Source organism: Tauraco erythrolophus, chromosome 5, assembly GCF_009769465.1.
Source record: "Tauraco erythrolophus isolate bTauEry1 chromosome 5, bTauEry1.pri, whole genome shotgun sequence".
NCBI classification, from domain to species: Eukaryota; Metazoa; Chordata; class Aves; order Musophagiformes; family Musophagidae; genus Tauraco; species Tauraco erythrolophus.
In genome coordinates, this window is record NC_141469.1 from 5,649,988 (window position 1) to 5,670,865 (window position 20,878).

At 37.3% G+C, this 20,878-nt stretch overlaps 1 protein-coding gene across 2 annotated transcripts in view; it reads left to right on the forward strand.

Moving 5' to 3' along the window:
* Positions 1 to 864: 864 nt before the first annotated feature.
* The window catches only part of SYNPO2 (synaptopodin 2), an 88,577-nt gene continuing 68,563 nt past the window's right edge, over positions 865 to 20,878 (forward strand). The window contains exon 1 of one of the 2 annotated variants that reach the window (XM_086612071.1): positions 865 to 984. In XM_086612071.1, the coding sequence (XP_086468197.1) occupies positions 880 to 984 (105 nt within the window). In that variant the 5' untranslated portion in view covers positions 865 to 879. The remainder of the gene's footprint in view (positions 985 to 20,878) is intronic. The other variant, XM_086612070.1, reaches the window with a different exon arrangement.

Below are 20,878 nucleotides of genomic sequence, written 5' to 3' on the forward strand. Positions count from 1 at the left end.
GTAAGGCACTGGCAAATTCACTTCCCACTGAATCTTCTTTTTTTTGTGCTTATAGTAAAGTTCCCCTTTAACGCCACAATGCAAATCATCCACTGATAGAATCAGTAGAGAGATCTGATACTTCATTCCACTAATCCTCTTTCCCTCTCTGGTAGGAAAGGTGACAGGCTGCATAAGAACAGGTATTACTAGCGTACAATAATAATCCAGGTCATTGCTAAATAGCAGTGCATGTTACACTATACTGAGGTTAGAGAGAACCAAGAAAAGGAAAGTTAGAAAGATTTTCTTATTTTTCTTTTTTTTTTTTAATACCTGCAGTACTGCAGGAAGTATATAGGGTAGAGATGAAAATCATAAACCTAGTTCAATATAAGTAAGTCATTCAAAGGATGTATATGGTGTTTCACTCAAGATTCTGCTTTCTTTGTTCGGAGAATGAATGCAAGAAATGGGTAAATTGAACGTCTGGCACCATTTGCTAAAGTAAACTTACATCCTAAATTGTCACCGGGAAATGTACCCTTCTTTACGCTGTTGCTTTGATTTAACTGTCAGGAGAGCCATGTTTAAATACAGCCTTTTCTGTCTCATGGCTGAGTCTCTTTGTGTGCATTTCCTCAACGCTACTTACTTTACTTTGAAGGTGGGCTGAGCGTAGAAATCTGACGAAAGAGTGGGCTGTGCCCTTGATCCGGGGGAGCTCTTCCATTCTTCTGAATGACTACATTTGTTAGTGCAGTTCACAGCAGCAGCAACAGTGTGGTGCTCTGGGTCTCCAGCTCTGCCTGGCAGACAAACCTCCAGCTCGCTGAACGTCCGCAGGACAAATTTTTCGTGTTCTCCTGTAAATGAACGCTGCCTGACTGCACGAGGAAAATGGGCACAGGGGATTATCTCTGCATTGCTATGAGTGGAGGGGCGCCTTGGGGCTTTAGATTGCAAGGTGGCAAGGAGCAAAAGCAACCTCTGCAAATCGCCAAGGTAGGATCGAGAGAGAAAGATGTTATCAGTGTTTTGTGAACACGAGTGAAGAGAATAGTGTGTTTAAATGTATATTGCTTCCAGTGAAATGGTCAGCGTGGATCTTACTGTGATGCTTGTTTGAATTTGCTAACATGTTTTGCACGGATTCTACAGGTGCTATGTTTGTTTGAATAAGAAGGAATGGCTACTTTTTGATAGCTTGCAAGTATTGCAAACACTTTCTTAAATGTTAAAGGTTTGAAATTGTGAAATTGTGTATGCATTTCATCTCCTGTTTGATTCTCTGTATGTTTTTTAATGCACTCGGCATATTGCAAAACTGAATCTCATATTAGGAAATGCTATTTCAGTCATCTATTTATGATACTTTTTCTACTCTAGGCATAGAATAAATACAGCTTTATCATGAGAAAATGTTCTTACTATTTTGGGAATCCTGGAAAGCATTACACTGAGTTATCTCTGGTTTTGGAAAGTTATCCAGTGTTAGAAGCAGCTTTAATAGTTGCCAAACATTCCCTCTTACATTTCATAAGCAACACTGAAAATTACTGAACGCTTCATAAATTATCTTCCCGTATAAAATGAGAACAAAACAGTAAAAATTCAGAATAAATATAAAATAAGAATTTGCAATCCTAAGTTGCAAAAATAATAGTTAAAAGGTAGTTTTGTTAAAAATCAGTGCAACAATGAAGATTTGTCACGGTTATTAAAGCTTATGTGGCTGTATGGAGCTGCCTTCTGTTGTCCTGGACAAGAGGGACAAATTTTGTCCAGAGCTCCGAGGTCAGCAAAGCAACACTGGCTGAAATGATACCAGGAGTGATCACCATACAATGGATTCTGCCTTGTTAAATTGAAGAAGAGAGATTAAAATGTGCCTTATCCCCTTTTAGTATTTTAGTAATCCAATACATTGAGTGTTAATGTTTATTGTACCTCGATACATTATTTTAGATCAGTAGTTTAGCTATTTAAGCTCTAACTTTCTTAAGTTGTCAACATATTTATTAATTAGTTAAATGTCATTTACTGGATCAGTTAACTTTTTCACAAAAAGCAGAAACAGTAAGCCTACCTCATTTTATAAAAGAAGGTCCTTTTAGTTCCTCTGTCAAGAAAAGAATACCTTTCACTATTATTTTCAATGATTTCCAACCCATACTATTAATCATATTCAGTAACAGAGCTATGATTTATTGAGTGGCTGTATAGTTTTTCTCATTAATGTTAAGTTTTTTGTTTGTTTTTACATTTTGCAAAACTTGAACGTGTTTAAATTTTCTTCCTATCGATGGGCAAGTGTTGCTTTGCAAGTAAAGCCACTGATAATAGATGACAGTGGAATCCTGCCATCTAGTGAAAACTTGTAGCTAGAACTTAAAAAATTGTAAATAATGGTAAAAGGCAAGTGGCCTTGATTACATAAAACCAAAAGTAAAAAGCACAGTAGTTTGAACACAAGATTCTGGTTAAGCTTTAGTTTTCCTGGTAAAAATGAGCTACACAATTTTCTTTTTCTTATTTACATTCTAAACTGTGGCACTTAAGTCCGGGTTCTGTTTTACCACTAAAATTTGGGACTTGAGAATGAGACACATAGTAACAGTTGCGCCTTACTTCTAATGGGAAAATCCATCAGTAAAATATATCTAAATTTAGACAAAAATAATAATATGTATTTTTAGGAAAAAAAATCAAAGCAGCATGAGTTTGTTTTCTTGCAAACGAACCCAATCATAAGGCCAAGGAATACAATACTTCAGAAAACACTGTAACACACGTGTATCAGCATGTGTGTGTTACAAGCATGGTGGATCGGTGCTTTATGAGTTCCAGATCATTCATTTCTCCATGCTTAAAAGTTGGTCAGGATCAGTGAGGTTTGAAAACGGACACTAGTATCTGGCTGAAAACCTGAAACTTTGAGTTGATGGGCCACAGCTTCCTTTGGGACTCGCTGTCGGCAGGCTTCGCCGCCCTCCCCGGGGAGCCAGGCTCGCTCAGAGGCACACCGACGCGGGGCTCCGGGTCAGGCACCACCGTCAGGCCGAGGCACGGCAAGGTGGGGGGTCTGCAGATGTGCTGTGTGTGACCCTTTTTGGGGAGAGGCAATGTTTTCAGCTTTTATTCTGTTGTCCCTGAAAACTGAATCTAATCACTCATGAAAGAATAAAGAATTACCTAACTAGAGCACAGTAATTTTCCCACTGGCTCCAAGATTCAAAGTTTGTGTTTCCTAAACAATAAAAAAACCCGGCGGTTTGTTGTTGTTTGTTTTTTTTTTTTTCCCCAGTTCAGAGTTCAGCTTCTCCACTGGTGCATATTAACATAGTTCCACGGAACCAGTGGGTCATTGCCAATTTACAAGAACCGCAATTTTGCCAGAAATGTGTGTTTCTGGTTTTAGTGACAGCTCGCAGGAGCTGGGAAAGCTGCAGAAGGGTTGCTTGTCTGGTTGCTGACATAATCCGAGCACAGTACACCCCTGGACTTCTGCAGAGGAAAGCGCACTCGGACCCCGGTCATGAGCAGAGCAGTGGTTGTGAAACAGATCGAAAGGGGAGAGGGATGTGAAGCAGAAGGAAATGAGATAATCTATGAAAATGTGGCAAGATAGAAAAATCCCATATTCACACTTATCTACCCTTTTGATACAGGAAACATACTGTTTTTAAAGCTAATTAAGTCACTGCAGTTCACCGCCAGAAGCAACTTTTACCAGTTTGTTTTATGCTTTTTAAAATACTGTTTTATTACATTTATAAAAAAAATATGTAAACCCTTCCCCCACTGTTTGTTGCTTAGCTTTAAAAGCATATATGCAAGTAGCATTCCCAATGAAATCAATGTTTATTCTTCCCAACCCTGGCTTCATACAACAACTTACTTCGTTACGTCCACTAATGTTGTAAATACTTCATAAAAATTTATTTTCAGTTAAAACGAATTTGCACAGTCTGTATACTGTTCACACATACCATAATGACTTAAAAAAAAAATCTATTTCAAATACTGTGTCAAAAGCCATATTCTGCTAAGAAGGATATCTAATACATGAAAGCTATTAAAAACAAAAAAGCTAATTGGGAGAATAAAGCTAAGGAAAATCGTGGTTGTATCAGTTGTGCTGTCTATGCACCAAGACACTAAACCATGACAGTACTGCACTGCAAGGATAGCTTTCCCAAAGCAGGAGATGGTTGGGAATCTCAGTACAACAGTGACCCTAGATGGCTAAGAATTCAAGATATATGAGCAAAGTGACACGTGATGTCCTTTCTTTTTCCACTGTGAGATGTATGAAAGAACACTTTTTAAATGAATATCATAGATTTTTCTTTCTTGTGTCTTTGGAGTTTTTAATTTAAAATACATAAAAACTGTATGTACAAAATAATGGATGATTTTCTGGACTAGCATTTGAAAGCAAGTCCTGTGAGTTTTTCTACTAATATTTAACAATACCAGCTATGTTATACATAATGAAGCTGTATCTTTTCAAAAGCATCTCTTTTGCAATAGGTAATTTAATGGAGTTGTACTATAGATGATTTAGATTTGTAATTCAACCCTGATGTAACTCCATTAAATTTTCTTATTCCAATAGAGTTAGATTATTCTCATAATGTTTGTTACCTACACCAAACAGCAATTTGATGAGCTCATTGTTTGTGTCTGTTTAAGTCTTGCTAATTTAAATTTGGAAACTTAACCAAATAGTTCTAGTGTTCAAGGGTGGTAAGTTCCATGACTTAGATCTCCAAGCACTTCAAAGGAAATTCCTCTTTTTCCTATCAGTATCCTAAAGGTAAAAATGAACAGATGCCTAAAAACCCATTTGATCATTTGTGTTGTGGGTTTTCACACCTGAGACATTGGTGAAAGTGATGTTATTGAGACAAAGTGCCTCACTTGATACTGAATTTCTACCATGCCAGCTTGCCAGTGCATTACAATGCCTATCCTCTAAAATGTCAAGTTATTTGAAAGAACTTAACGGATATTTTGAAACTCTTACCAATGTGACTTTGCACCCTGAAAATTTTTGCTCTACTATGAATATTTTCTTATGACCAAACATGCCAAATGTCATGGAATTTTCCATTGTCTTTTGAATGTTAACTATATCCTAATTAATTCTATGAATTAGTCCTATTAATCCTATTGCTTTGACAATTCAGGATTCAAATCCAATGGCCTCATCTAGACTTCATGAAAAACTTGCACAATTTGTGAATATTTTTCCAAATTCTGAAACAGACTGCTGCTGCTGCTGCACAAATTGTAGTTTCACCTTTGGCTCAGTAATGACAACCGGCTGCCTGGTCATTTTAGACTTACACACTTATCCATCAAAACACTCAGATTTCAATTCAAGTCACAGTTTCATAATTTTGGACTCATTGGAACCTGAAGCTGAAAGTGAAACTCAAAGACTTGGGAACAACCTGAACCAACAGTGTGAAAAGTTGATTCCTGGATATGATTACTTAATATCAGATGTATACAGAGGTGGGCTCTGTTGTGGTAGTTTGACTTTCTCCCTGAAATACTCAACACATGCAGAACAACCCCAAGTGGCTTTCATCAAGTGGACCTTTACACTCAGTCTAGAAGAAAAAAAATAAAGGATAAGACACATTAGCAGAGTTATGCTTTTGATCCTGAGGTATGGCAAAGTATGTCACTGACACGTGTGTGTTAGCACACAGATGGCCTATCCACAAAGTACATCAAAGCTTCTGGGTTTAAGGAAACTTGTTTCAAGTTCCTGTTATTCTCTTACGCCATCACCATTGGCAAATTCTCACACTGTCAGGCAGAAAAACTAGGTTAGTAAAGCTGACAGTGGTCACTACATTCTAGTTGAGATGTGATAAATATCGCTGTGTCGTACCTGTGCTCCTAGCTCATTTCAGTGCTAAGTCACGCAGAGGAGTATAAACCACCAGGTTGCTGAAGAAGTGGTTTTTTACTCGCCTGCTGGCCTCTGCGCTGATGGCCTAGGAGCACCATCTTCCTAGTCAGATGAAGGTAAGAGACTGTTCCGTGTTTCAGATCATCTCCAGATGACATTAAAAGTCATCCTGGAGTTGCAATTCGTGCTTTGGTGCCATCTGCCTCTGAAAACATACTTGTTAATGCATAGTCAAGTAGGATCTTACTGTATGCTACTGTATTTGAAATGAAAACGCTCAGCATGCTGTGTAAAGGCTCAGTATGGAGCTAACATGACCCTGCTGCTATTTCCTTATTTATATCAATTGACATTTTAAACAGAATTTCAATACAACTTTATGCATTAGCTGTAGACAGAGCAATCCATGTTTAAAACATGCTAGGTGAACTTTGGCAGCAAAGAAGGGGAGTTTAGAGTTAATCTACATGATTTTAAACATAACTTGTCTTACTTGGACTGCATTTAAAACTGTTTGTTTAAATTCGCTAGCTAATACATTTCCAAACATAGTTTGTTTTTGCAGCCTGGACAAACTCGTATTCTTAAATTCACTCTTCAGACCATCTGACACAGCCGGTATTTGCTGATATTCAGAAAACCCTGTGAGGCATATTTACATATTCTTTCACATGAGGAGTTATGTGGAAAAATTGCGGTTTTATCTATCTTTTCTGAAGGGGATTTTGACTCCGTTACGAGCCTTGACCCAACTTTATAACCAATACGCTTTTGCACATGTTTAGATGACGTAGGTCAGCTTCTATTTAGCTAAATGACAAAACTTCCACTGACAAACTGGGAAGAAGCTGGGCTTTATAGAGGTTAGGTTAATTTATTTTGCAAAACAAAGGAACAAATTAAAGTTTCCCCCCAAAAAAATCATACACCTTTACCAGCAAAGGTTTGTATGTACTTCCAAAGGTTAGGGGTCTGCGTTTTCTAGTTTCAAACTTTTGCATTCCAGCAATTGTGCCAGTGGAAACGTTTAGTACTAAAGTCCCATCTTGTTGGTTGAAAACTGTAGGCTGAACTATCACACGACTGTATACCCTGTTTTGGATATACAGAACTACATACTGAGTTGGTTTTGGCATGCTTCCCACAGTATTTAGGCAAATACAAGCATGCTTTGGATACATGGTACTATTCATTTGTGCTTGCTCCCAATAGATAATTTTCCATCTCTCATGCTAGGAGAGTTTTCAATGGAATAGAATGAGCAACATAATTCACACTGATTTAAACTAAGCAAACTAAAAAAACCCCGAACAGTGTATTCCTACTGAATTAGATTAGCTGCTTTGTATAGATCTTTGCTTCATTTTTTAGTGTCTTTGTTGGAAACATTTAAAATACACTGCACGACATCATTATATTTCATTGTTCTGTACTTTTCTGCCATTGCATTCTTGTTGTGAATGTAAATGTAATAGTATGACTTTTGGCCAAGCTCACATTAAAATATCAGAACAGGAAATGTTGTTTACAAAGCCCTTTAGGATTGTGCCAGATTGTTTGAGAGGATTCAGCTAGCAATTTATGCATATCATAGAAGGGCCTTCTTCCCAATACAGAACTCTGTGTTCTTCACATTTACAGGAGAAATATTTAGAGCAGAAATTACTTTAAGGGACCATATTTCATGGGTTAAATGCTTAGCACTCTATAAAATGAGACTGATTGGCAGAGATAGCTTCAACTTTAAGAGGAACAATCCTGTGCATGGAATTAACTGTGGACAAAAATGATAACATTTAGATTGCAACCAGTACTTACAAGCACTGTTCATTGGCTGGAACAAAACTGGCCGTAAAAAACCCCCCTGGATATCAGCTTGAAGGTTTTAAATTTCAGACCTTATGTACACAAGTTACACAGTGGATTTCTTTTTCCTTTTCTGTAATATTTCCCATCTGTCCCATTTCATTAGAATCTGTATTCCACAGTCAGTGTGGATGTTCGGATGAGACTAATGCATATTTCGGCTGAAACACTTCAGCGTGCACCAAAATCAAAGTGCTGTTTTTTGGTTACCTGCCAATACAACATGGTGTTGAGCACGAAAGCCAAAAATCTTCAAAACACCTCAGCACCTTGCTCTCAGTGGGGTGCTAAGAGCAGTGAAGAAGTGGCTGCTTTATTTGTTGCTTATGTGGAAGGTAAATTATAACAAAACCCCAGCTCTAAGCTTGCCAGAGCAAATGGGCTTATACCCCGAGCTCTCTATCATGTGCTGCAGTCCTGGGCACAGCACAGAATCTTCTTTCCTTGTTTAGCAGGGAAACATCGTCTACAAGTCTTCTTTCGTCTTCCACAGAAATGTATTTTGAATCCCTTAAGTTTCCTTCTTTGTTTGATATCTCCTTCCTACATCTGGGATGGGGCATCAAATACACGGGTAACCTTCTGCTTTGAAAGAGTTATGTCATCCTGGACTGCGTAGCTGTAGAATCATTATTTTATAAACTTGCCTTTTTGTAAGTATATTTTAGAAATATGGTCCCATTTAGGAAGTTGGATGCTTTGGTTTTTGTAAGCATGTTTTATATTACAACTGTTTAGCAGATGAACTGGTGATGGGTCAAACTTATGAAAAAGTAGATAAGCTATGGTTTTCTGTACTGCTGGTTTCATTAGATATGTTCTCCATAGCATAAACATGCCACGTATGGCATAAATTGCTACAATGTTGAATTTCAAGAAAGTTTCTAAAATAAACGTAATGCAAGACAATCGTACATCCATTGTGGCACTTTACAGGACCAGAAAGAAAAACAAATGGAATGACAGAGAACATAATTTAATAAGACCAAATTTCCCCTTCCTAGTACTCTGCCTAATACAAGGAGTATCAGAAACTGCTTGTTGTCTGCAGGCAAAGCTGAATCTTTGTTTTAAAAACCTAACAGTTGAAATTACTGTAAAGAAAGCCTTGACAAAGCAGTTAATTTTTTTCCCATGAACTCAATGGGAGCTTTGCCATTGACTTCAAACAGCAAAGGATTGGGCCTTAATACGTATAATACAGTGCAGTTATTTAATTAGAAGCAGATATCATGAATACAAATCCTCATTGAGAAGGGTGTAGCAGGTTTTGCTAGGGATCTACTTACTGCAGTTTTCTGTGTCTAGCAGAAGTCATTCCCTTCAAAGGCACAAAAAAACTTTAGACTTCAGGGTATTCCGATAACACTGTTAAATTAACCCAATATTTTCAAGTTATTTGGTAACCATGCATTTCATTTCCAAGCTGTCTTAGAAGTCTTCGTAAGGATAAAGATACCCGAGTTGAAGACATTTCAGTTTGTATATTTATAAGAGAGTGAAATGACTGCTAATAATAGGTACTAGATCAACACCACTAGAAACTAGAGACCATTTATTAAAGGACTGACAATGCATCAGTGTAAGCTAAGGAGAAAATATAGACTGTGGACATCTCTCTCAGTTGCAAATGTTTACTGGTTGAAGGGACTACTTGTAACTGCCCTCTTGCTTTCTTCAACTCCACAAATAGACAGGCTTGTGTTGGTTGAAATGAGCAGGTATTTCTTAAACAATTTAGACACCAGGGCTTTGCTAACTCACCTCGTTTTGCCTGACAGCTCAGGGAACAATCACACGAGCAGTTCATCTATAAAATTTGAAGTGTAGAAACCTCCAGGTTAGGATATTTATGGTAATTACAATGATTGCCTACATCCATATAATATCTGGTGTTTCCAAAATGTACTGCAATTGAGGGCAATCACGTAATGAATTTTACTAGCTTTACCAAACCACCACCACTGGTGCTCCTGAAGAGATCATCTATCTAAATCCTTGTCGTGTCTGCCAGAAATTCTTGCTCTGCTTTCTCTTACCATTCTCTTGGTATTATTTTTGTTTAAATATACAAGTACAGCTACTTACTTCAGCATCACTTTCAGTGAATTCACTGAAACTTATGGGCAAACAGCACCTCAGACTTACAACCTTACTTGGTTAGAAAAGTACCCATCACTTCCAGTGAATTTCCTTCGGGCTGAAAGAAATACAGGAAACTATCTGCTTTGCATGAACTCACTCATCACAGAAATCTCTGAACTACTAGAGCTTAACAGGCTGGAATAGACTGATCAGCATTTTGTTCCACAAATTACATTTTCCTATTTTGCAGAGATCACTTCAAAGACCAGCTGCCATAAGCCACTGATTTAATTACAGAGGATGCATATGGAAATAATCTGAAAGGCATAAATAGCTTTATATATTGTCATATATTCATAATGATCTTCCTGCACGCTGAAATAATACTTGCAGAATGGATAGTGTAAGACCCGCTTATAAAATCCTTCATATTAGGAAAAATCCTGTCATTAAGCATGGATGTTTTAAGCAAATTCTAACATACAATACTATTTAATGCCTAAGATTCTTACAGAGGAGCAGCTTTTTGGCATCCTTCACTGAAAAAAGCCCAAAGTTTCAGAATTGTTGGCTTTTCAAAAAACCTTGAAACCTAGGATATTAGAATGGTTTCATCTAAATTCTCAGTCAGTGGAATAAGTATGTTACACTGATCAATATAAAATGAGCCATTCACAAACTTGGAAGGTTTTGTTACAATAAAATTACATCACTGGTTTATGAATGGAAATGTTAGTTTTAAAGTGTTATCTCATGGTATCCATACTGTCAGCCAAAGGCAGTGTCTAGATGTGTTGTGCATATTTAGGAGTATCTAGGGAAAGACACTGGTCATTCCAGTGAACTGGAAATCACAACTAGAACACTGTTTCCTTTCAAGCCCCCAAATCTCTTTGCTGAGTGAATTAGCAGTGTGCCTTATGTCCAGACTGAATAATCACCTTTTCATGACACTGATGTATTATTGATTATCACTAGATGGTGCTCTTATTCACAATCCTTAAACTCATAGGTAAGTGAATGTAAAGACAGTTACACCTTGGAGAAGTTTTGGTTGCTAGCTTTAATGTTTTCTTACTGAAGCTGCTAAGTATTGTTCAGCTCAGTACCTCCTGGACCAAATAATTTCAGTGTAGAAATGTTGGAAAAATGTTGGATATCTACCTGAGTTTTACAGCTTAAGCTCGTTTATACTCAAATAGTTTTAAATTAACAGATCAGTACAGGTGTGATCCAACTAATTTTTCCATGACTGAATCCTCATTTGAAAGGCCCTGATTCAGCTCCTACATGTGCTACATTTTCCAGATCATCAGGATGTTACCAAAAGATTTCCGATTTCATAGCACAATTTGTGACTGCAAAAACACTTGGACTTTAAAACATCTTTTCATTCTACGAAAGCACAAATTTCCCAAAAATCTCAGAGTCAGAATTTTCTTCCTTCTCCTGTAAAGGAAGAGTAAAAAACAATCCAGTGAATCTGAATGCAGAGAGAGGACCATGAATGCCTCTTTTTCTACACTAGCAAGAACAGTACAAAGGGTATGATAATTAAGACTGAGATAGTTATCTTTGTGGCCTGTCGTTCTTTTTAGTGTTACTACATGAACAAACAGAGCACTGGCCTGAGAACAATGGTGCCCAGCCCCGTACCAGCCTTCTGGGTCATTCGCTGGTTGTTTGCTTCCCAGCCTTATTTGCATAAGAGGCCTGGAAATGTTGCAGAAAACAGGAATTAGCACAAATTGATGCTGGGTGCTAATTGACTCAAGCAAAAACTGAAGATGCATTGGCCTGTTCAAATTAGGCTTGAGTTCAAGCCTTCTGGAGTCCTGCATCATCCAGCTCTGAAGAATTAAACTCTGGCACAGTTCATCAAGCTGCTGGGTCCCAGGATAAAAATAGAGAGGCAGAAATGGGATCACGTTTTAGCACGATCTTAGCTGAAATTGAAAAGTGTGGGAAGGAACCCTTCCTCTTATGAAAAATACTTTCTTTTCAGGTGTTCTAGACAACAGCATGGAAATCAAGCTCATCTAACATGAGTGCCAAAACAAATTCTTCCTCAAAACCTTTACTGCTCTAGATCCAAACATTTTTTTAAAGGCTGGAAAATATTGTTTCATGTTTATGTGCTGGTGTGTTCCATAAACAACAAGTAACACACTTTCAGTGACTAGATTGATCATGCTGGATGCAGACACGGCGACAGTCACAGTTGTAGGAGTCACCTACAGCCTCAGTCCTATGTAGTGCCTCTTGCTTGTCTGTTATCCAACTAAAAAGCTTCTTCTAATAGGTTTCCATCAGATCATTATGACTAAGCCTTCAGATAAGACTTGTGCTGTCTGGCATCAACAGTTTCCAATGAGAATATTACCTGGAGTAATCCACAGATTGTAGAATGGAGTTTAATATCTCGAGACCTTTGTTCTACATGTGGTCAAAATACTACACGAATAGGTTTCTTTGTGATTGCCAGTCCCTTTTATATCGTAGGACTCTTGTATAGGTTTCTCCTTACCAAGAGAGGAAACAATATGCTACAAAGTTCTCTCTGTTTTTATATTTCGTAGTATTATGGAAAGCAGTGTTCTCCCTTAGGGATTATGTAATCTCATGTTATACCTGTATGCCACTTAAATCAAAACTTACGCATTGGCCCAAGTGAGTTTAGATTCATTTAAAAGCTTCCTTGAACTTTTTTGATTTCTTTAGTTCTACATTTGTAAGATATTCTCGGGCCAGATGATATTTACATGTGCTCAGGTTTCATTTCGGCTATTTCAGTTGGCTCCCTTAGGCCTTGTGCACCTCTAGTTTCTCCATCATTTTAAGACTATTAGTCACAATCTAAACCAGTATCTCAAATCCAGATCCTGCCACAACTGCGCTTGACTAGTCAGAAATACATCTGTATGACTGCTTTGCTTGGACTGTACACACAGCTAAGGAATATTTAAGGCAAAATCCCTCTCAGCAGCAAACCCCAACTCCATCCTTCAGCTAATATTGGTTATTGTGAAGAAAGTATGTGTCTGTCAGATCTGCTGAGGTTGTCCTTGTTGAAACATCACCTCCATCTCTGGATCCCTCTTATTTTTGATGCAGAAAGCTTTGCTGCACTCCTGTGGTGTCAGTTTTGGATAAATACTTTCACAAAGTAAAAAACCTATGAAATGTGTGCGGAATATGGGGCAAGGGGCATGAGGGGAGAGGTTGGACTCGTTCTCTTCCTTCTCACAAATTACACTAATCACTAGCATTAAGGCTTCTTTCTTCAGGCAGAAAGCAAGAGTTTACTTCAATGTGTAGATTTCTGGTTTCTTCCATGCAAGAAGAAAAGAACCTGAAAGCAATCCCCTCTGATACAGTGACATTAACCTGCTCTTGCCATGTGTTTTCTTTAAATTAATTATTAGGCTTAAGTTAATAACAAAAAGGTAAGTTTCAGGGCAAAATAATAAAGAGAAAAGGAAACTGGACACTGATTCTGACACTGAATTTAATTTACAAGGTGCTGACCTGTGACATCTGTTTAAAGACTACGCAATCCTTAAAAAGCGTGCTTCCCAGAGAAACTTGAGAAGATATTAGCAGTTCATGTAACAGGACCTTTCCATCAAAATTATATTAGTAAGAGAGGCATCAGCAAAGTTGCAAACCTTCTGAGACAATCTGAGTCAGATTATCTTCTTTTAGGTGAAAAGAGCACTGTACATTTCTACATTCCTATTCAGTTGCTTAAAATGCCAGTCTTGATCCTCAGTTGATTTTTAAATGACTTCTTACATCCCCAGTATGCTGATATTGGTGTCTGACAGAAACCATTTCTTAAACAGACAGCTATAAAAACTGCCATGAGATAAGGAGCTACACCACCCATCATTTTCCAATGTACATGGTCATGTGAATCATAGGGAAGGCCTTGCTCAGGAAACTATATTATACAAAGTTACAGAACTGATCCACAAAAGTCTTCTCAGTTCCTAGCTGTGCCCTCACCAGTCCCTCCCAGCCTCTGTTACCTTTATTTGGTGCTTGGCATTTGGAAGAGTGTCGCAGACCAGGGCTGACTTTGCCATCACCACAGGTTCACTGCCACTCCTTCAAGCAATCACTCATGAATGCCATGCTGTCATATTGTCAGATGTTCCTTCAGATTATTTCTTTCACAAATAAGCCCTGAAAGCAGCACAAGGCCTGTGAGAGGAAAAGACAGTGATTTCCATTTCTTTTTCTGCTTGTGTCTCATGTTTTTAAACTAGTATCTGACCTTTGTTGGGAGTTGAAGCACTTGCCATAGATCTAAAGAGAAATACTACATGGAGGATTTTGGTTCTGTAGCTGCCAGAGACTTAATTTCAGAAGTATTTACAAAAAGTGCCTCTAACTCTGTATCAGATAAAGCTGTTTGTTGCTTTCTCATGTAGTGAAGGCAGTGCTCACTCTAAAAATCAGGTCATGAAGATCTGGTTCCAGATGACCATAACAATGCAATCGAGTTAGGCTCATCATATAACAGTTGAAAAATATGCAGAATATCTTGTAGCAAAGTTGGAGCAACAGTAGCTACACAAAATCAAAAGGAATGCTGTTGTCCTAAACCAATAGAGTTAGGGCTGTCAAAAAACTTTCTACAACTATGTAGGGGAAAAATATTCTAATGGCAAGTAGGTATTTTACAGCCACATGTTAATCTTTTTGAACAGGATGAGTTATCAAATTAAATCCTTAAAATGAGTAGCTCTTTTATGTGCACTTATATTTTCTGGATGTTTGATACAGTCAAGATGATCCTGTTCATTTGCATGTACTTTTGTTGTTATTTTTAGAAAATTCTTTAAAACTTACTATCATTCTAACATCTGAGTAAGATTTGAAAATTGATTTTATTTTAGTTCCATAGCATTTTTCTATTGTCAACTTTCTTAATCCTTATTTCTGTTATTTATACTTTTGGAAGAAAGGATAAAAGAACAGAAGCCTATCATTACTTCAGGTTCTAACATTTATTTCGATAACACTGTATAGAATAGGCCATACCTCTGCTGCATAACTCTCCGGAAGCTGAAGAAGCTAAGCTAGAACTGTAGTGCCTTTTCAACAAAGCTCAGGGGAATACAAAAAGGTTACATGGGACAATATGACTAATTTGGGGTAACAGAGTTCTTCAGAACTATCATACTCTTATAGCAAGTTTCAGATCTTTTAAGTTTTCGAAATATGAATGCTTGATAGCAGGAAAATCTAGGACTTAATTTAGACTACTTAAACAAGTAGGATTTTGTCCTAGGTTTTGTCTAATTGACTTTAACATTTACATGGAAGTTTAGTTAAATTACAATGCACAGGAATTATGATGTCTTTAAAAAAACACAAAGCTTTTTACATGTGCTCTTCCATTATAAAAATATGTAAGGTACTGACTATTTCACACTTCAGTTCCTTGTCTTCAGGAAAAGGAGATGTACCCACACATATGCTATGGGTGACTAGCTCACTGGTAGCCTACAGTTGACTGATATGCTGCATTTATGAGCTATGCATCACTTACTGCAATTGGCAACAGTGGTGATATTTGTCTGTCATATTCAGCAGTACGTTTTTATAAAAAAAATTATCTACACTAAAACTAAAAACTGCATCAAATGTAAATAATACTACTTCAAATTGTGTTTTCATTTTTCAAGGCCCTTCCTTCTTGACAAAACCAGAGTGTTGCAGAAAATCAATGCAGTGCATTCAGTATGTGGCCATGTCCCTGCTGAGTCAGCCCCTGAGTAATCCTGGCAAGAAACATGTACCTGGAGGTTCTGACCACCTGCAGTGATTCCACTTTTTAAAAATCCATTCACAGGAGAGACTACTTTCAGTGTCTCGACCAAATTCCAACATGTGCCTACACTATGATTACATTAGTTACTCTGTATCTCTCTGAAAGTTTTGTCAGTAAGATATTACTGTACCTCCTAGAAGTGGTGCTCTTGCTACAGGACTGTTGCATTTCATCAATGTGTGGGCTGCAGTGTTCTATGTATATTACTGCATCCTTGACTTAGCCAACACGTCTTAAAGCTGGCAGAGAATTTGGCCAAAGGTCATTCAAATACTTCAGAATCTATCCGGGATAAGAGATGCCATATTAAGCTTAAGTACATAATAATAATACTTCAGAGAAAGATAATTAAATAAAATAATAGAAAATGTATGCCAAAGATCTGCATGAAACAATACTCCAGTTTGAAACAATACTCCAGTTCCTTATGTCAAGAATTGTTAAAAATGGCAGCATTAAAAAAACAACTGGCTCTTTCTCAAGCTACATGCCATTTGGATTTCCTTGAAAATTCAATCTTTACAGTTTCAGAATAATGCAACCATTGTAATTCAAGGACACTCCCCTGCTGGTTTTGATTAATTTATTTTAACAACACAGAAGTAGTCTGCTGTAGCTCCTCTGGTAATATAAATCTGTGTTACAAAGAATTCTGTTGTCTCCACCTCTCTAATAAACTAGAGTGTCAGGGGTTCAGAGCTAAATGGATGGCAATACAACTTAAATCATCTCTGCTTTTGCATCTCAATTTAATATCAGGATATTTTCCCCTTCAACCCTTAGTTAGTTTTTAACTATTCTTCTTTTTCCATCTAGGTAACACATCCAGTGAAATATTTTAATTTCTATGCAATAACTCCCATTTTACACATTTAAAATTAATATTTTGAAAAAGTTTACCTATAGTTTTTTATAGCTTAAAAAACCATAAAATAACCATGGCTATCTGGCCAACTTTTTAAAATTTATTGTGAGTCTCATGACATATACTGTTTTTCTTACAGTACCAGATACAGAAATCTGGTTCCCCCAAGTTACAGCTTTCATTAAAATTAGAATACATTTCTGGATATTCTAGATTCCAAAGTGATCCCACCCACAAGAGGGGAAAAAAGTAATCCCAGGTTTTTAATGTTTAAATCTATTTTCATATGGTACTAAAGAAATTGTTATTAACTAGTTGCAGGTCTAACAGAAGAGGTTTGGAAGGACCACAGCCTAAAAACTAAATGCACAGTGAGGGCACCTAAGCACCATTATCTGTTTCTATGGACAGAAATTGAGATGTACAACATAGCTGCTACTAAAACAGTGGTTTTCAGAGGTTACAGACATTGTCGCAGCCATGTGTAACACGTAGATATTTTCCCAAATTCTTAGAACATGTGAATACTCCAGCATTCAAGCAGTATGATGAGTTTTGGGAATCATACAGCACTTCAATAGAAATTGCTGCGTTAGCTTACTTACACAACTACATGCTCTTGAACAGTTTTCATTCCACATAAATATTAAATACTTCTTTGTTTAAACTCATTTATTTAAAACATTAAGCAAAATGAAATTAAACAATTTCAAAACTGTTTCTTACAGATTTCTGGTAAACTATCTGCTCTTTTGACATGTTGCATGTGCAATTTCAACAGAACCCCTATGCGTGAGTGTATATACAGATCCTTTAGGCTAACATTAAACAATGTTCTATAGCCATGAATGGTTTTGTAATCCAAATAAAGTAGGTAGTGTTTTTATAACTATCAATTCTTGGGTTATGGAGAATGTCTTCAAATAGAAATGGAAAGAGGTTTATCATTACGAACAGGTCTCATTTCCTTAAAAGGAAGTTGTTTCTTTTTTCTTCTGCTTCTTTGGAGAACTGGCTACAAACTGGGAATGGTTATTGTATGACTCATTTGAGAAGAATAACTACAGTGTAAAAAGTTCAGAAAGGATTTTAGTAAAACCAAACCCAATTATCTTCTGTTTTGGGTACAATAAGGATAGTTTTAAGGAGAAAAATATCAAATTTTTCAGAATGTTGTAAATCAACATAATACTGTAGTGTTTTAAAGGGAAGGGGAAAAAGGGCAGGAGAGAATCATATGCTTAGTTTCAGTTTTACAGATAATACAGAAGTCCCCTTTCATAAGCAAACTTTACCTTTACTTCATTCTCATCTGGCCTGGAAGTGAGCTCCTGCACCTACCAGTGCAAATCACTGACTCCCAAAAAACACACACTACACTTGGGAATCATCACTTAGCTATGCACAGATAATGTGACTTTTCTACTGCATCCCATGTACTTCAGCTACTTAATCATTTGAAGTAAACATTGTAAAAACTTGTTACAACCTCCATCTTAGGTTTTACAATTTTATGTGCAAAATCAAGTCTCCAACATGGCACTTAAAGTTCTGCTTTTCTGCGTGCTGCAACACTCAAGTATCCTATCTTCATTTACAAAAGCAAGAGAAACTGGTGTTATGTCTCACAAAGCTAAATTTTAATAGCGTTTGCCATTGTTAATATTAGGAATACACGTAGAAAAAGCGCATGCTAGCTGGTGTATGTAATTTCAAGATGCAACAGCTAGGTGAAGGATGCTGACTGTTTAGCAAGCATTCGATGCAAGACATGTAGAAACATAGATTTTTTTTTTTAAGTTGAGCACAGTTTATATATTGTTACTTTACCAAGAGAAGTTTGTACACAGCACCAGGAACTATAGAGTCTGCTATATAATCTTCTCTTTAAATAGCTAAATGTCTAGATGTTTTTAGCTAAACTAGTAATAGGGTCAGGATATTCTATTTATTGTGATAGTCAAACACAGTTTGATAGTTAAAGATCTGCTGAAGAGTCTGTAACAGTTTTTGTGAGAATATGACTTGTCTATTTAAATTGTGTGAGATTAGAAGGGCAACCACACTAATCGTCTCGTGGCAGCCAAAATTCTGTAGAAACCATCTGGAGAGAAACAGCACACTGAAAAACATTTCACCTTAAAGTTACAGGACACTCTAAAGGAATAAAACTTCATGGGACAAGTCAGTTGCTTCAGATCAAGACAGTTCTTACTCTGCAGTCCAAAGACTACTATACATAAATAATTTACAGTTATTCTTCTCTAAACAAAGATGATAAATTGTCATTCATAACACAAAGGTGTTAATATTTTTAAAGACTTTTATTTACTTTTTATTTACTTTGTCCTTAGTGCGCCCATATTGTAAAGGAATTTGCTGCATTCATCACTTGCAGTCAAGGCATATTCTATTTCTGTGTTCCCTTAAATATCAGAGAACTGTTACGTTGCTTCATTTTGATGTGAAAGTGCATGTCCAGTATAGGCCATTTATATAAACTAAAGTTTCCAAAAGTGCTAGTAGGAGATATTTTTTTTAATTTCTCATGCTTGTAGCACTATGGAACTTTTCCCTGAGTGTTCCTCCTAAGATTGCTCCAACCAAGACAGAAGTTAATAGAAAGCGACCAAATGATTGCAATGGGAGTTTCACATTTGGAAAGCAAAAACAGAACAGTATTTTGGCAAGACTAGGAATTCCCATTCCCATTCGTAGGAAGTTTACAGGAAAATGCTGAACATTTCAAACTGCCATGAGACTAACTGCATTTGAATCTTCTTCTGAATATATGTAGAATAACCTGTAGACTTCAAAGACACATTTTAAAAGAAAAGAAAAGAAATGTTTCAAAGCCCCTTCCACCTTGCTAATGTTTGGTCAGTTGAGAATGTCGTGGTCAAACAAGGTTCAAGGATCTATCACAAACACTCAGTTTTCTGCAAACCCAAAAGTCTTGCATAACTTCAGACTACTCTATGCTTTACACTATAGCTCAGGCTATACTGCAAAGGAGGACACGTGCTGCTCATGCTTTATGAGGCACCTTTGATGACAGATCTAGAGTTGCAGCCACAATTTACCATTGCAGTAGATTGTGGATAGACAGAATTGTAGAATTTAGATTTTTTAATGGATTTTTAAAAAACATACTTTGCAGATCTCACATTAAAAAAAAACGTAGAGGTGAAACTGTTGCTGCTACTGCTGTTCTACAGTGCTGTTCAGTGGGGGGACCTGTAAGGTTGCTATCTGGGAGGGGAGAGCAAGTGGTCCTGCTGCTGGGAATGGGATACCAGGTGGGACAGGAGGCTCCTCCTTGCCTGATAGCAAGGGGTGTCATATTGCAAAAGAGTCTATGCTTCTTTTAAAGACTTATCCTGGACCTGGTTGCCAGTGAGCCATGGGAGGGAGAAGGCTGGCAGCAGACGGGGAAATAATTGCACTGAATTCAATTACAGTGCATCAGTAGAACTAAGTGAACTATTAAAATAAACAGGCTCCCTGAATCAGGAACGGGTATTACCACAGAAATCAGAATCCTCACAGATATGCTTTATAGTATATTGAGTTATTTGTGCTGTCTCACATGAGCCACTGTATCGCACAGTTGCAAACATGCCCAGGACATGGTTACATTTTGGGTTGCACACGTGGTGTTGGCCCATCTGACATGGGTAATTTTTCAGGATCCATAGCAGGCAGTGACACAGCAGGGCACCAATTTCCTACAGAGACTGAGGAGCTGCTGCCTTAGTTTGGTGATGAAAGGAAAACAAGCAACAGCATGAGAGAATAGGACTGTGAGCAAACCCTTCCTTCCCCCTTCTGCTGAACAGCTGCAGAGAGGACAATGGTTGCTCTAGAAGAATGACTTCAGATTTTTAAAATATACTGACCAAATCACTGGCCAGGATACAACCCTAATCGAGCAGAAATGACCCAACGGTCTGCTAATACCTTCAGATACCCTGGATCATTTTCCCCTAAGTGGTAACTAATTGATTTAATGGGAGAGATTTTCTTATTTGAAAGGAAGCATCCTGAGCATTTCCTGACAACTGTAGATTTAATTTGTTCTGCAGTGGTATAGGTATTCAACAGCAAGCAAATATCTGATTTTAATTTATAACAGGCCCTGCACTTCATACTGATGCCAGAGATTCGGGAAGAAACTGGGTGTAAGTGACAAAGTACTGCTTGTAATTGAGAAAAGTAGGGTTCTTTTGTACGAAGTAGTATATTTTCCTACTGCTTAGATTTCTTTCCTTTTTACAGTAAACTTTGTAGATAGTTTAGTGTGAGTGAA